This window comes from Camelus bactrianus, chromosome 2, assembly GCF_048773025.1.
Source record: "Camelus bactrianus isolate YW-2024 breed Bactrian camel chromosome 2, ASM4877302v1, whole genome shotgun sequence".
Classification (NCBI taxonomy): domain Eukaryota; kingdom Metazoa; phylum Chordata; class Mammalia; order Artiodactyla; family Camelidae; genus Camelus; species Camelus bactrianus.
In genome coordinates this window covers 34171591-34184984 of record NC_133540.1, presented here as the reverse complement: position 1 = coordinate 34184984, position 13394 = coordinate 34171591, and the positions used below count along the sequence as shown (strand labels likewise).

General features: G+C 40.5%; 1 protein-coding gene across 2 annotated transcripts in view; it reads right to left on the bottom strand.

Moving 5' to 3' along the window:
- FREM3 (FRAS1 related extracellular matrix 3) overlaps nt 1-13394 on the bottom strand; it is a 75377-nt gene that overhangs the window by 29725 nt on the left and 32258 nt on the right. For both annotated transcript variants that reach the window (XR_012511598.1, XM_074377917.1), the window contains exon 3: nt 1979-2125. Coding sequence is in view for 1 of the 2 variants with exons in the window: in XM_074377917.1 (XP_074234018.1) it covers nt 1979-2125 (147 nt within the window). In the remaining variant the exon portion in view is untranslated. The remainder of the gene's footprint in view (nt 1-1978; nt 2126-13394) is intronic.

Below are 13394 nucleotides of genomic sequence, written 5' to 3'. Positions count from 1 at the left end.
CAGTGCTCGGCAACAGTTTAAGTAGAGCTAGGTGACACTGGTATATAAATTGTGCAGGCACGTGGCCATTAATTTTTGGTGAGTACCGGCTCTGTGCAAGGTGCTGAGGATGTAATGCTGGACTAGGTACAGCCACCACTACCCCTGAGGGGTTTGCAAGTCTTTGGGGGAGAGAAACAGGTGATTTCAGTTCTGTTGGATGAGAGCAGTGAAATACTAGTGGTCGTTCACATTTATTGAGTATTCATTGTGTGCTAGGGACTCGGCTAGATTGATTTATACTCATTATCACATTTAATCCACAAATAAATCTTGAGATGGATACTTTACAGATGAGGAAATTGAAGGTCATTAGTGTGTCACAAAAAACCAGAGTACATATCTGAGCAAGAGTCCAAATCCCACAGTTGTTCTGTCTGGTCTTGCTTTCTCCTAGATCCTGTGCTTGGACTACTAACCCCGGCATGGGCTGGGGAGAGGCGGGAGGGAGGGCTTCCCGGAGCACCAAGTAAGGTATTTTGTAGATATCGTGATGTTGATGTGGTTTTAAGTAATATTTTATAGAACGAAAGAGCTGACTGTAGTTCACTTAACAATAAATATTGCTTGACTGCAATATGCCCCACGCTGTTTTGGGGGGTTGGCCATGACCCAAGATGTATTTCCTGCCCTTATGGAGCTGGAAATCTACTGAGGAAGACAGGCAGTGGACAGACGGACATATGATGCATATCAGGGATGGTGAATGCCATGAAGAAACAATAAAGCGGGGCACGGGGAGAGTGCATACGGGGGTGATGGCTCAGATGGGGAGGTCCGGGGCCACTTCCCTGAGGAGGTTAGTTACTCTACAAGCATCCAAACGGTTCTGGGCAGAGACAGTTTCTTCCCCTGAGCCAGGCAGGATATGAAAATACTTCTCAACATAATAACCCAAATCTTTGCCCATGAGAAATTCCCAAGATAAAGAATCGTGGACACAGAACCTCCCAAGAAGAAAGAGGCCATGTTTCAGCTGAAGTTCCTGACAGCAAGTTCCACTGTGTGTTGACAAAGTGACCTGTGGGTAGATGGAGGCTGAGGGCCACGTGGGAATCAGGGTGTTCTCTGGCTGGCCTCTTCTCCTAGGGGAACAGTCCTGACTCAGAGGCCCTGAGCCTGGAGAGGAGATGGGGAAAAGCACGCCTTTCCTTGATTGTCTGTTCCCAGCCATCTCTTTCCTGGCTTCTCTCCAATAGCCCTGATAGGTTGGCAGGACTCTGGACCCCAAATATCTGATAAACTCAAAATGCTCATTTGTAAAGTGAAGATAACACACTGCTATCTGTCTTCACAACAGATTATGAAAATAACGGCAAAATGATGAGTTCTGGCAGCTAAAAATGTTATAGAAATGAAATGCATTATTAGAGCAATTATCACTGATTATTAAAGATGCGAATGAGATGTATTATGTAGGCATTACATGTCTGTTTACCCCAAAGATGCACAGTTTTTTTGTAGAACATAGAAACATTTCCCACTGTTCATGTCTTGGAGGAACTTATAACCTAATAGCAGGGTAAAAAAAATTATACATAATCAAAAGAAAGAGCTGCAAATAACACAATAATAGATCATGTACTCAAATAATTTTTCAAAAGAAATAGCTAGAAATAAGCACAATAATGTGTTATATGCTTAAAAGCAATTTTGAAAGAAACTGAGTGATGGCTATGAAATGTTTTAATTTTCCTGTAGTCCTTTGAGTTGAAAAGAAAAAGAAAGGGGAAAATAGAGACAGAGGATAAAAAATTGCTGTATATAAGCCTGTAATTCACATGGCATGAAAACCATGGCATAATTGCACACACATTTTTTTCAGAAGTTTTCTCCAATCCATTTTTGATTCTGTTTCAATCCATTCTCTTATAGTAATCTTGAAGCCTAAATTTCATGTTTCCATTACCTTTTGCCAACAACCAGTCCAGTTACTTACTGACAAAAGATGTTTCTCCAAGATACCCTCTGCGTGTGAGAGTCACTTCTAAGCCCATGGAGTCCTCATCCACGATGTAGTACTCTCTCTCCAAAGCGATCCAAGCCCAGTAGAGACGGAAACGTTGATTTATTCTCTTATTTCCTCCTATAATTGATGGGGATAAAAGAGATGGATAAGATGAGTGACTGCGGTTTGTACTTTGCTTCTGAAACCAAGGGTTTTTAAAATAAGGCCTCTGCTGATGGTCAGCCTGGCCCCTTACTGGGGCTGTGTACTATGAACAAATTGGAAGAAAGAGCAGAGCTGGGAGTGCTTGCAGCTGCAAAGAGCCACTCGTAAAAGGATGTTCATATAGGACTCTCTGACTCAGTTTCAGATAGGCCAATATAATAGATATCAGACACCAGAGTGAGCACAGGACAGATCACTGTGTGCAAAGCTTACAGCAGAAAGCTTTACTGACCGGTTCCACTACTACTGAAACCCTACATCAGATCAAGCTTATCAAAAGGGGGCAGAGTGTGGCAAGAAAGGAGGATTTGTGAGGCGAGTACTTTAGGAAAAGCTGGTGCACTGGGGGCAATCTCTACCACCACCCGGGAAGGATGTGGGCATGAGGTGGGCCTGCCGTCTTCATCCCCAGCCTGGTGGGAGTGGACTTCAGTGAACCTCCTGGAGAGCTGACTAATGCATTCCTGAAAAATCTTAAATGGTCTTGACAGGGAGAGAGAGTAGACAGGGCTACATTTGGAAAGTATTGGGGGGAAAAAGTATCCCAAAGAGTAGGAGAAAGAAAGCAGGTGTGTGGACCAGAGGTGGTCATCCTCCCAATAGGGCCAATGAAGAAGGCAATGGAATCTCAGCAGAAAGGAAGCTGGAAACTGACCTCCAGATTCCATGGGCTGGAAAGGAGGAAAGAGAAAAAGGACTGCAGGTGAGGGAGCTCCAGCAACAGGAATCTTCAAGAAACTCATGAAAATAACAACTAAAGAAAGTGTGTCCTTTAAATAGCTGCCACCCAGGTGCCCTGGCATCAGATGGCAATGATACTTCCCATACCAGACTGTGCTCTATCCCCCATCCGTTCACTCTCTGGGGTCAACCCTGAAAGGGCAAAGCCTTGCTAGGAATCTGGAAGAACCATGGGCATGGACAGAGCAGAAGTTGGTCCCTGTCCCTCCTCCCCCAACCCCTGCTCCCTTTCTGCCCCTCCCCACCTCCATATCAAAAGTTCTGGTCCATAGCTATAGAGAAGGCTTAACACAGAACAAGTTCTGAGATTTGGTTATTCCTTGGGAATTCTAGTGACCAGACTGACACTGTTTTTGATTTAATATGACTGTAAGATGTTTTTATCTGAGAGTCGTCAGAAAAGTTATGTAACCTGCCCAAGTCCTTCCTCCCAACCACCACCATTGAATAAATGTTAAAAGGACATACAACTAAAATTATAATTTCATTACGTCACCAATCATGCTCATTTGGCATACCAGGACCTCACTGATGGGTGCAAATGTCAAACTTCATGTTTACTCTCCATCTGTCTTCTCTCTCTCTTTATAGATCACATAATTAATATTATTGTTGATATCCTAATACAGAAAAATGTAAAACAAATATCCCAGAAATCCTCCTATGCAATTAAAAATGAGATTGGTCTTGTTTCCAGTTTGAAACCACTTTAATTCTTCATGTATATAGTCCTTTGAATTTTGAAATCATGAGTCAAAATTATACTGTATGTTTACTTTTTCTTTTGTGTCTTTTTCAAAGTTCTTTCCCATCCTCTTTATTCTATTCTGACAATCACACTACAGAGTAGGGCAAATAGCAGTCTCTCTGTATAACTAGATGAGCCGTTTTGGGCTGTTGAAGTACCCTGACCAGGTCCACACAGGGTAGTGGCGGCCCTGACCAGACCCTAGTTCTGTGACGTCTGACCAGGGCTCTGTGTCTGACTCTGAGCCGCCACTGTGATGAGTCGTGGATCAATGCAACTTAAAAACTTCACAAGGAAACTGGGCAGAATCTTTTGCAGTTCAGATCCTCTGAATCAAAACATGCATAATAAAAAAGGCTCAGAAATAAAGACAGAAACACGTTCCCACCCCAAATGTAGCTAATTTGTCATCGAGTGGTTAAGAGTGTGGTCTCTGGAGATAGATGGCCCCAGATCTGGCTCTGCCACTGACCACCCACGTTACAACGAGGAAATGACAGTGCCCCCTGAGCAAGGATGCCTGGCTTTTCTGAAGTCAGGGAACTCTGAGGGGGAGAAGGGGTGAAGACTGTGACTGCACCCTCTCCAGGTGGAGGCCAGAGAGTGCTGCTTTGGCCTTGGCTGTGACCCCCACAGGCTTTAGCCAGGATCACTGCACAGGCACAACTCCCCCCGTGCCCCTTCCCTGCCCCCCTCCCCCTTCATCAGCAGGCAGCCAGCTGATGCATTAGCAGCTACATTCCATGTATGAGAAATGGTTTAAGGTGTAATGAATAAGAGTAAAGATCCTGGATTGTATGAAAATTCAATTTACATAAGTCAAGGACATTGTGTTGCTGATGCTACGTATGTACTTCAAGAGAGAGTAACTGTTGAAAAGACAGAGAATTAAACTCTGAGGACAGTTACATTTGGGAGCCAGTGAAGGGAAAACAGGTAACAGAATAGAAAATAAGCAGCACTTGAGTTAGTTTTATCACAATGTGGAAGTCTGGTATAAAACTATCTAGAAGTCAAAAAAAGAATATTTTCAAACATAAGTATAATCTTTCTATCAATGGATGACACTGTTTTTCCTACAGCAAACTGGCATAACTATTATTTGTTAGACTCTAGGGCAGGGGTGTTCAACCTCATTGCTACTGACATTTGGGTTGGATAATTCTTTGTCATAAGGGGCTGTTCTGTGCATCGAAGGATGTTCAGCATCTGGCCTTGCTCCCTACTAAATACCAGTGGCAGTCCCTCCCAGCTGTCCCTCCTTCCAAGTTGTGACAATAAAAAATATCTCTGGATGTTGCCAAATGTTCTTCAGGGAGAAGAATCATCTCTGGTCGAGAACCACTGGTGTAAATGAAGTTAAAGGATTTTATTGCATCTCTGATAAAAATCTGTTTCACACTTCTTTTGTGTTTTGGGAAAAGAATGAAAGAAAGTTTGAATTTGAATAATCAAACACTCCCCATTGATTTTAGAAGGTAGCCTGAGCACTGCCTAAGTTAATCTGAGGAAAATGAGAAGGATACAATATTAAGTACATTTAAATAATTTTTCCTGTGGAGAGAAAAATCAGAGTTTACAAGCTGGGGACAAGAGCTATTTAGTGGAGTCTGATTTACTGTCACCCTTTTTCTGGGCAGGATTCTGAAGGGGAAGCATCAGGTTGTCTGGTTCAGATGGGAAGACCTGAGGCTCTGTCTTCTCACACATTATCTCAGTGCCTTTGTCCAGTCCCTCCAGCTCTGTTCCCTCCTCTGTAAAATGGGGTTGAGGACAGAAGGAAATGAAGCATGGTATGTGAGAGGCCTTGTAGGTAGGGGAGTGTGGGCAAGTGTGACTTTTATAGCTTAAGCTATTATTGTTAAGTGCCCTATTTTCCTTCCTGTAAAAGAAGAATCAACTTAAAAAAAAAAAAAACTGTAGAACAAAATTGATGTCCTAATGTTCTAAAAAAGAGCATGAAAACACAGAATCAGAGAGGGGGATAAAGAAGGACCAACATGCACCAAATATCTGTATGTGCCAGACACTGGGCGAGGCAGTATAATCTGCCTAAAAAAAGAAGCCATAGAAAGATAAAAAGGGAAGGCAAAGAAGATGGCAGAGACCAGAGTCAGGGAGGAGACACTGACAGGGCTAGGTAGGACAAGGAAAGAGTCTGAGTGTACAAAAAAGGTAGATTTTGGAATAGGAATGACTGAGAAAGCAACTATTGAAGTAATAATGAAGAAAAACACCCAACTGCAGAATTTCTAACTTATCAAATTTAAAGGGCATAATGCATTTATATTTCACAATTACATCCCATTAGGTGAAAAAAAAAATAGAAAAAATATACCAAGTATTTTATCCAAATACAGTATTCAGGAAGATTTAATTTTGATGCAAATTATTTACTAATTCTAGTTTCCATCTCTTCTTCTAAAAACACAATAATTTAAAAATTGAAAATAAAACTTTAAAACAAAAAAGATTATATACTTCTAAAGAAGATTTTGAAAACACATCTAATAAATGCTGATGCTCAGTTAGGTAAAATAAAATACTGAATGGTAAAGCAGCAGCCATTGTCAAGTGTCAAATGGTTTCTGACCTTAAACTTGGAAAAAGATCAAATAGGATATTTGATCTTAAATGTTTAATAATTACCCAATGAAAATGTAATAATATATATCCTTAAGTTTTCTACTACTCCATGCCATTATCAAATAGCTTTATTGTCATAAGCATTTAGCTTCCACAACTACTAGCATAATATAACTTGAAAATGTATTTGAATTCCATAAGCACCTATTCATCATGCATTTGGAAACAGTACCCATGAGTAACAATCGTCACTCAGTGTCAGTTAATGTCATTAGTCAATTGGAAAATGCTCACAGTGCCTTATGGTGAGGAAATGTGCTACTCTGACTTCTGGCTCGATGTGCAGAGCTCCAGCTGCATGTCTACAGATTATAAAATAATGTTTCTTTTTCAATAGTTATAAATTCAGAGAAAAGTAAGTAACTTGAGATAGAAGAATTAGCAAATTGGGTAAGAGAAAAAGTCAAATTGCCTATCAGATGGATCTCCGTTTTCTTTCCCCTAGCCGTCTCCCTTTGATCTTGGAGTTGTGGGTAGCAATTTCAAAAATGTGCTCTGTTAGGTGAAATAGGCCACATCCCCTTCCAGCACAAGGATATTTATTATTCCATTCCCAGTTCTTTTGTGTCATTCACTTCTGTTCAGTGATTCCTTGGCCTGCCTGATTCTCTCCTTTCAGGGCCTCAGTGGCTATTCACATCCCCAGGCTGGGAGGGAGAACTGGCTCCTCTGGGAGTTTCCAACCCCAAAGGTTCCTGTCCATTTTCTTCTTGAGGAACAATGGGCTGTTTTGTGAAAACTCCCATCTGGTTTCCCAGAAACGGGTGGGTGGGAACCCAGAGCAAACAGATAAGATACCTGTAGTCATTTCTCTTGGTGTATCCTCGTAAGCTATGGCATTGCTACCTCCCCTGCAATGTTTCTAAATCCACTTCTGCAGTCTTTGGAAATGTGGGGTCAGGTAGGGGATGTCCCCAAACTGTCTTGATGATATATTTGCCTCTCCATTTTGAAGAATACAAACCCAGCATATTACAGCTATGGATAACAATACAAGTTTCCATACCCTTTTCTTCCTTTTTAAAGTAGAGTTTTTCAATATAAACTCAGTGGAAGCAGTGTGAAAAAATAAAGAACACGAGTTTTTCTTAGATTTTTTTATAAGCCTCAGTAGAGGCAACATATGTTGCTTTTGACACAAAATAAAATTACGTAAAAACTCTCAAAGCAAAACTTGAGAGAGTAATAATAATCATAATTAAAAAGGTTGTATTAGCAGAAGTTTGCAACTAGTAGGGAAGTAGAAATACACTAATTGCATGATCACATGCAATGGGCACTTCTGTCTGGGAGTTGGGGTTCCATGCGGTTTAACTGGAAGGGAGAAACCATGTGCATTCTTACTTCTTCAGAGTGTAGAGGATTCAGGGAGGATGTGGACCATACTCTTCTTTCCAGAGAATGCAACACAATGTAATGTAATGTAATGTAATGTAATGTAATGTAATGTAATGTAATGCAATGCAATGCAATGCAATGCAATGTAACATAATGTAAGGGAGCAACTTCCTATTTGGAGATCAGATAATCATCCTCATTTTTGGAAACAATCTAGACAGATGCAGACAAAGTAACTGGGTCATTTCATGTACTGAACTAAAGAATCTTTTCCTCCATTTTTATCTCACTCTGTTTTCTTTTGCTTCCCCACTGGAGGAGGTAACTCTATTTGATTACTGTGCTCTAGGGCCAGGATGACAGGGCTCTCTGTTCCCTGAGCAATCTAGCAGTTTAAATAAATTGCCCAAAACTGGACAGCTGCATGTAAATCAATGAAGTTAGAACACTCTCTCACACCATACACAAAAATAAACTCAAAATGGCTTAAAGACTTAAACATAAGACACGACACTATAAACCTCTTAGAAGAAAACGTAGGAAAAACATGCTCTGACATAAATCTCAGCAATGATCTCCTAGCGCAGTCTACCCAGGCAATAGAAATAAAAGCAAAAATAAACAAATGGGACCTAATCAAGCTTATAAGTTTTTGCACAGCAAAGGAAAGCATAAGGAAAAAAAAAAAAAAAGACAACCTATAGAACGGGAGAAAATATTTGCAAAAAGACGAGACTGACAAGAGCTTAATTTCAGGACTGTATAAACAGCTCATACAACTTAATAACAAAAAACCAAACAATCCAATAAAAAAATGGGCAGAAGACCTAAACAAGCAATTCTCTATTGAAGACATACAAATGGCTAATAGGCACATGAAAAAATGCTCAATATCACTAATTATCAGAGAAATGCAAATCAAAACTACAATGAGGTTATCACCTCACACTAGTCAGAATGGCCATCATTCAAAAGTCCACAGATTATAAATGCTGGAGAGGGTGTGGAGAAAAGGGAATCCTCCTACACTTCTGGTGGGAATGTAGTTTGACGCAGTCATGACGAAAAACAGCACGGAGATTCCTCAAAAAACTAAAAATAGACTTACCATATGATCCAGCAATCCCACTCCTGGGCATATATCCAGAGGGAACCTTAATTCAAAAAGATATATGCACCCCAGTGTTCATAGAAGCACTATATACAATAGCCAAGACATGAAAATAACCTAAATGTCAATTCCAGATGACTGGATAAAGACCTATGGTATATTTTATACTATGGAATACTACTCAGCCATAAAAAAGAATAAAATAGTGCAATTTGCAGTAACATGGATGGACCTGGAGATCGTCATTCTAAGTGAAGTAAGCTAGAAAGAGAAAGAAAAATACCATATGATAGCACTTATATGTAGAACCTAAAAAAAAAAAAAGACAAACTTATTTACAGAACAGAAACAGACTCACAGACATGGAAATGAACTTATGGTTAGCAGTAGGGGAAGTGGGGAACGGATAAATTGGGAGTTCGAGATTTTCAGATATTAACTAATATATATGAAATAGATAAACAACAAGTTTATATTGTATAGCACAGGGAACTGTATTCAGTATCTTACAGGAATTTATGGTAAAAAATATGAAAACAAATATATATATGTTCATGTGAAAAAAATAATAAATTGCCCACAATGGAGTCATGATTTATCATTAGCTAGAAGACACAGATGCAGTGAATTCCAGATCCACCCACCAGACTAACGGGTTAGATGAGGTAGCAAGAGGGTCGTGGTCTTCAGTACTCTGGAGAGCCAGTGACTGACTAGGTAAGCAGCACATCCAGGTACATAATCTGTGCTTAGTCTCATTTATTTCTTATTCATGCTTCTGATTACAATTACAATTTACACTCATTTCCAAAATATTTATTTGGTTATATCTTTTTTTCTTTTTTGGTGGGGGAGGTTATTAGGTTTGTTTATTTATTTTTAATGGAGGTTCTAGGGATTGAACCCAGGACCTCGTGCATGTTAGGCATGCACTCTTATTTGGTGCACTCTTAATAAAACTTTTCTTTCAGACGTTCTTCCCTATCTTTTGAGATTGTTATGAGGATCAAACGTGATAATGTATGCGGAAGTTTTGGAAAAGTATGAGTTTCTCTAAACCTAAGTTTGCAGGGATCTGAGTGGGAAGAGAGCCTTCTCCACCGGCAGAGGTCATGGAGGGAGGGGAATCTGGGCAGCAAGCTGGCCAGCTGGGCACGTCCTTCTATTAGGTTAAACCACAGGAAACCAGGTTTTCTTCAGGTCAGAAATGGCTGAATATCAGCAATTTTGTATAGCTCAACTGGATATGTAGAGAGGCAGCAGAGCACAGTGGGAAGGGACCCGGACTCAGGTCAGAGTGAGGCTACAGAGAAAACATATCAACGTATCATGTCCCAGCTCGGACAAACAATAATATTACTTAGCCCAAGTCAGTGTATCTTGACAAATTAAATGTGAGCTGCAAGCCTTCCAGAGCTCCCAGCACAGGTGAGGAGGAGAACGAGTTGTCCGGCAGGCAGAGCAACGATCTGGGTACAGAGGTTCACTGGCACATTTGAGGTGTGATCTTAACCTCGGCTGCGTCTAGGAAGGAGTCCTTTCATATCCATTATCTCATGTGAAAATCCAATCAGTACGACAACCTTGAAGGGGAGCAATCACACCTGACATTACACGGATGAAGCACCTGCTGGACAAATGAAGCACCTGCGGCTCAGTAACTTTGCCTCACCTGCGGTCACAGAGCTAGTCAATAAATTAAGAAATATGCAAAGCCCGCCACGATCTGGGTCCTCTCCACCTCTCCATCATCTCCGACTCTCCTGCTGCCTTGGAGTCTAGAAGCTAACTGCACTAAGCTATGCGCGGTTTGCCAAGCTCGTGGTGCTGTTTCTGAAATCAGCTCTGAAAACCCTTATTCATCCTTCAAGGCCCAGATTGGGCATTGCTTCTTTTTTTAAAAACTGAATTACAGTCCATTTACAATGTTGTGTTAGTTTCCTGTAGCCGAGTGGTTTGGTTATACATATATATATATTCCTTTTCATTACAGGCTGTGACAAGGTTTTGACTATAGTTCCCCGTGCTGTACGGGAGGACCTTGTTGTCTATCTGTTTTATATATACTAGTATCTGCAAATCCTGAACTCCTAATTTATCCCTCCACCCCCTGGGCATTGCTTCTTGATGAAACTTCCCTGGGCAGTGGCTCACCTCTGCCCCTGATGCACATCTTTCCTTGGTAGTGCCTCTCACGGTACTGCAGTTAACTGTCCCCACGTCTGACTCTCTTTCTATATTGGGAGCCGATTGCTTGTGTCTCTTCATCGAGCAGTCCCTAGCACGTAGCACGCTTCCCAGCAAATGACTGGGACTCAATGAGTACCTGCTGAATAATATCTCCTGGAGGAAAAATCTGACCTAAATGTAGCTTTAGAGAATAAAATGAGCACTGCTAATAATTTAACTTATGTACAATCTGTAAATATATTACTTCTGTGACCTTGTTTCATAAGAATGTGGATAATGGTTCAAAAAATGTAGTAATATCACAGTATAACGCCGGGGTTTTATTCTAGTTAGAAACAGAGCCAGGACCGGCACGCCAGGCTTTAGATTCTTAGCTTGCAGCTTTTCTTCCACAGAATACTTTGTGTACAGGCTGAGAAACCCTCTTTTCATCTGAGGGCCCTATTCTAGAGAAATCTTTTTAAAAATGATCAAACAATGCTTTACATTTCCAGAGTACCTATTATTTAAGTTTTTCCCCATGGTCCAGCATTCCTCTCATGTTTTAGAAACTGATCCCGTAACACTGGTCATGTAAGTTTGTGCTTGGTTGGCATTAGAAATGAGATAAAGAAAGGAAGGGAGGAGGAAAAGGACTATGTCTTTTAAAACCCTAATACACTGCACACCTTGGGAAGACGTGACCCCTTACCAAACCAAGCCCCTGCAGTTCCTTACAGGTGCCAAGCAACAGGGCACAGCTCCCAGTGGGGCTAGGCTAATGTCAGTATCAAGAGACTCTGAAATAGTGGGTGTAACACCCAGAATCACTTATTCTCCTAAGAAGAAACAGATAAATATTACATCCCACCCCAACTTACATACCTAGTATGCTCAAAGAAGATATGAGTCAGCTCCAAGAGAAATTTGACTGGTAAATGTGAGAAAAGGAGGAGCCACCTGAAGGTCCACATGAAGAAAAGGAAATCAAAGGGAAGCCTTGTGTTCTACTGATCAAAGGCCAGATTGGACACACTTTTGTAAGTGAGCTTGGCCAAACCTTGGAGCCATCCAACAAACCTCTAAGTGAATGGAGGATGACCTCTGATTGAAGTTCTTCTTGAGGTTTGACAAAACAGTAATTAGGGAGGGAAGGTTGGACGTTAAAGTAAACCACAGCCCAGCTCTGTAGTAATCATCTCCATTGTTCATCAGCACTTTACAAAAATGATCAAGCCAGGGAGCTGACAGATGTCATCAGCCTAGTTCTTGGCAAGCACGTATCAGACGAAGAGTATACACTGAGCTTTTCTTTCCAGGGGAAGCATTCTACTTGTCAGCAATTCCTTTCTGCCAGACCACAAATCAGCAATTGCTACGTAAATGAAGAGCTTCCACTCAACTTACAAACTCTCAGGTAGAATATTCATTTTCTCAAAAGAAAGATGCCTTTTTTTTAATAGCACAAGCTCTAAACGATCCCAGTGGGTACCACCAAAGTGATCAAATGTCAAATTCATAAATCTTATGGGCCATTAAGGAAAATGGAAATTGAATGATGCAATGGATTGGCAAGAATAAAAAAATGGCAGAAGAGGTCACAGCTAATAGGTTCACGACAGACTGAACCCCAGATACTGCCTGTATGAATGGCAGAGGAAAAATCAGTTTAAAAATCACTTAAGATATATTTTATTAAAACACAAGTTGTTTTGACGCCTTTGGATTATATGTATTATTTTATGAATGACACTGCTGCATAATTTGACATAGGATAGTATTAGATAATGATCAGGGGACATTTAACATGGAAAGAAATGTTGTAACACAAACACAGGGCCAAACACACATGGGATAGTCTAGGTGTCCTGTCTCTCTGTGTCTTTCCTTTACTCTTATTCCCTTCCTGGTGTGTGTGTGTGTGTGTGCTTTCCAAAAACTCCTTCTCTTTCTTGTGTCTGGCCCCTCTTCCAGGTATCTGCCTCTCCTGTGTTTCTATTTCTTTTTGTGTATATATGAGCTCTTTCCAGATTCTGGAAGACTAGTTAGTATTTGTAGACAGTCTCTCTTTTAAAATTTAAAACAGAAAGAATGATTATTTAATAAGCAGCATCTACAAAGTGGTTTCTTAATTGACTCTTTGTCTTTATCCCACCGCTGGAATCACACCTAGCAGTTCCCTTGACGTTTGTGATAAAATCTCAAGGTAAATCTTTCACATCTTTCATTGAACAAAGAAACAAAAATGGGCATGACCTCCAAAGTCATTTCTGGTCTTTGGGTCCATGGTTCTAAGTGAGCATAATAATAACAGCAGTAGCAATCATTTCCATAATTTTGCTCTTTTTTTTAAATAACAAAATAAAAGCCCAATCTGGAAAGCATAGAATTTCTTTTTAAAAGTGTTTCTTGGAGCTTTAAGAAAAAGA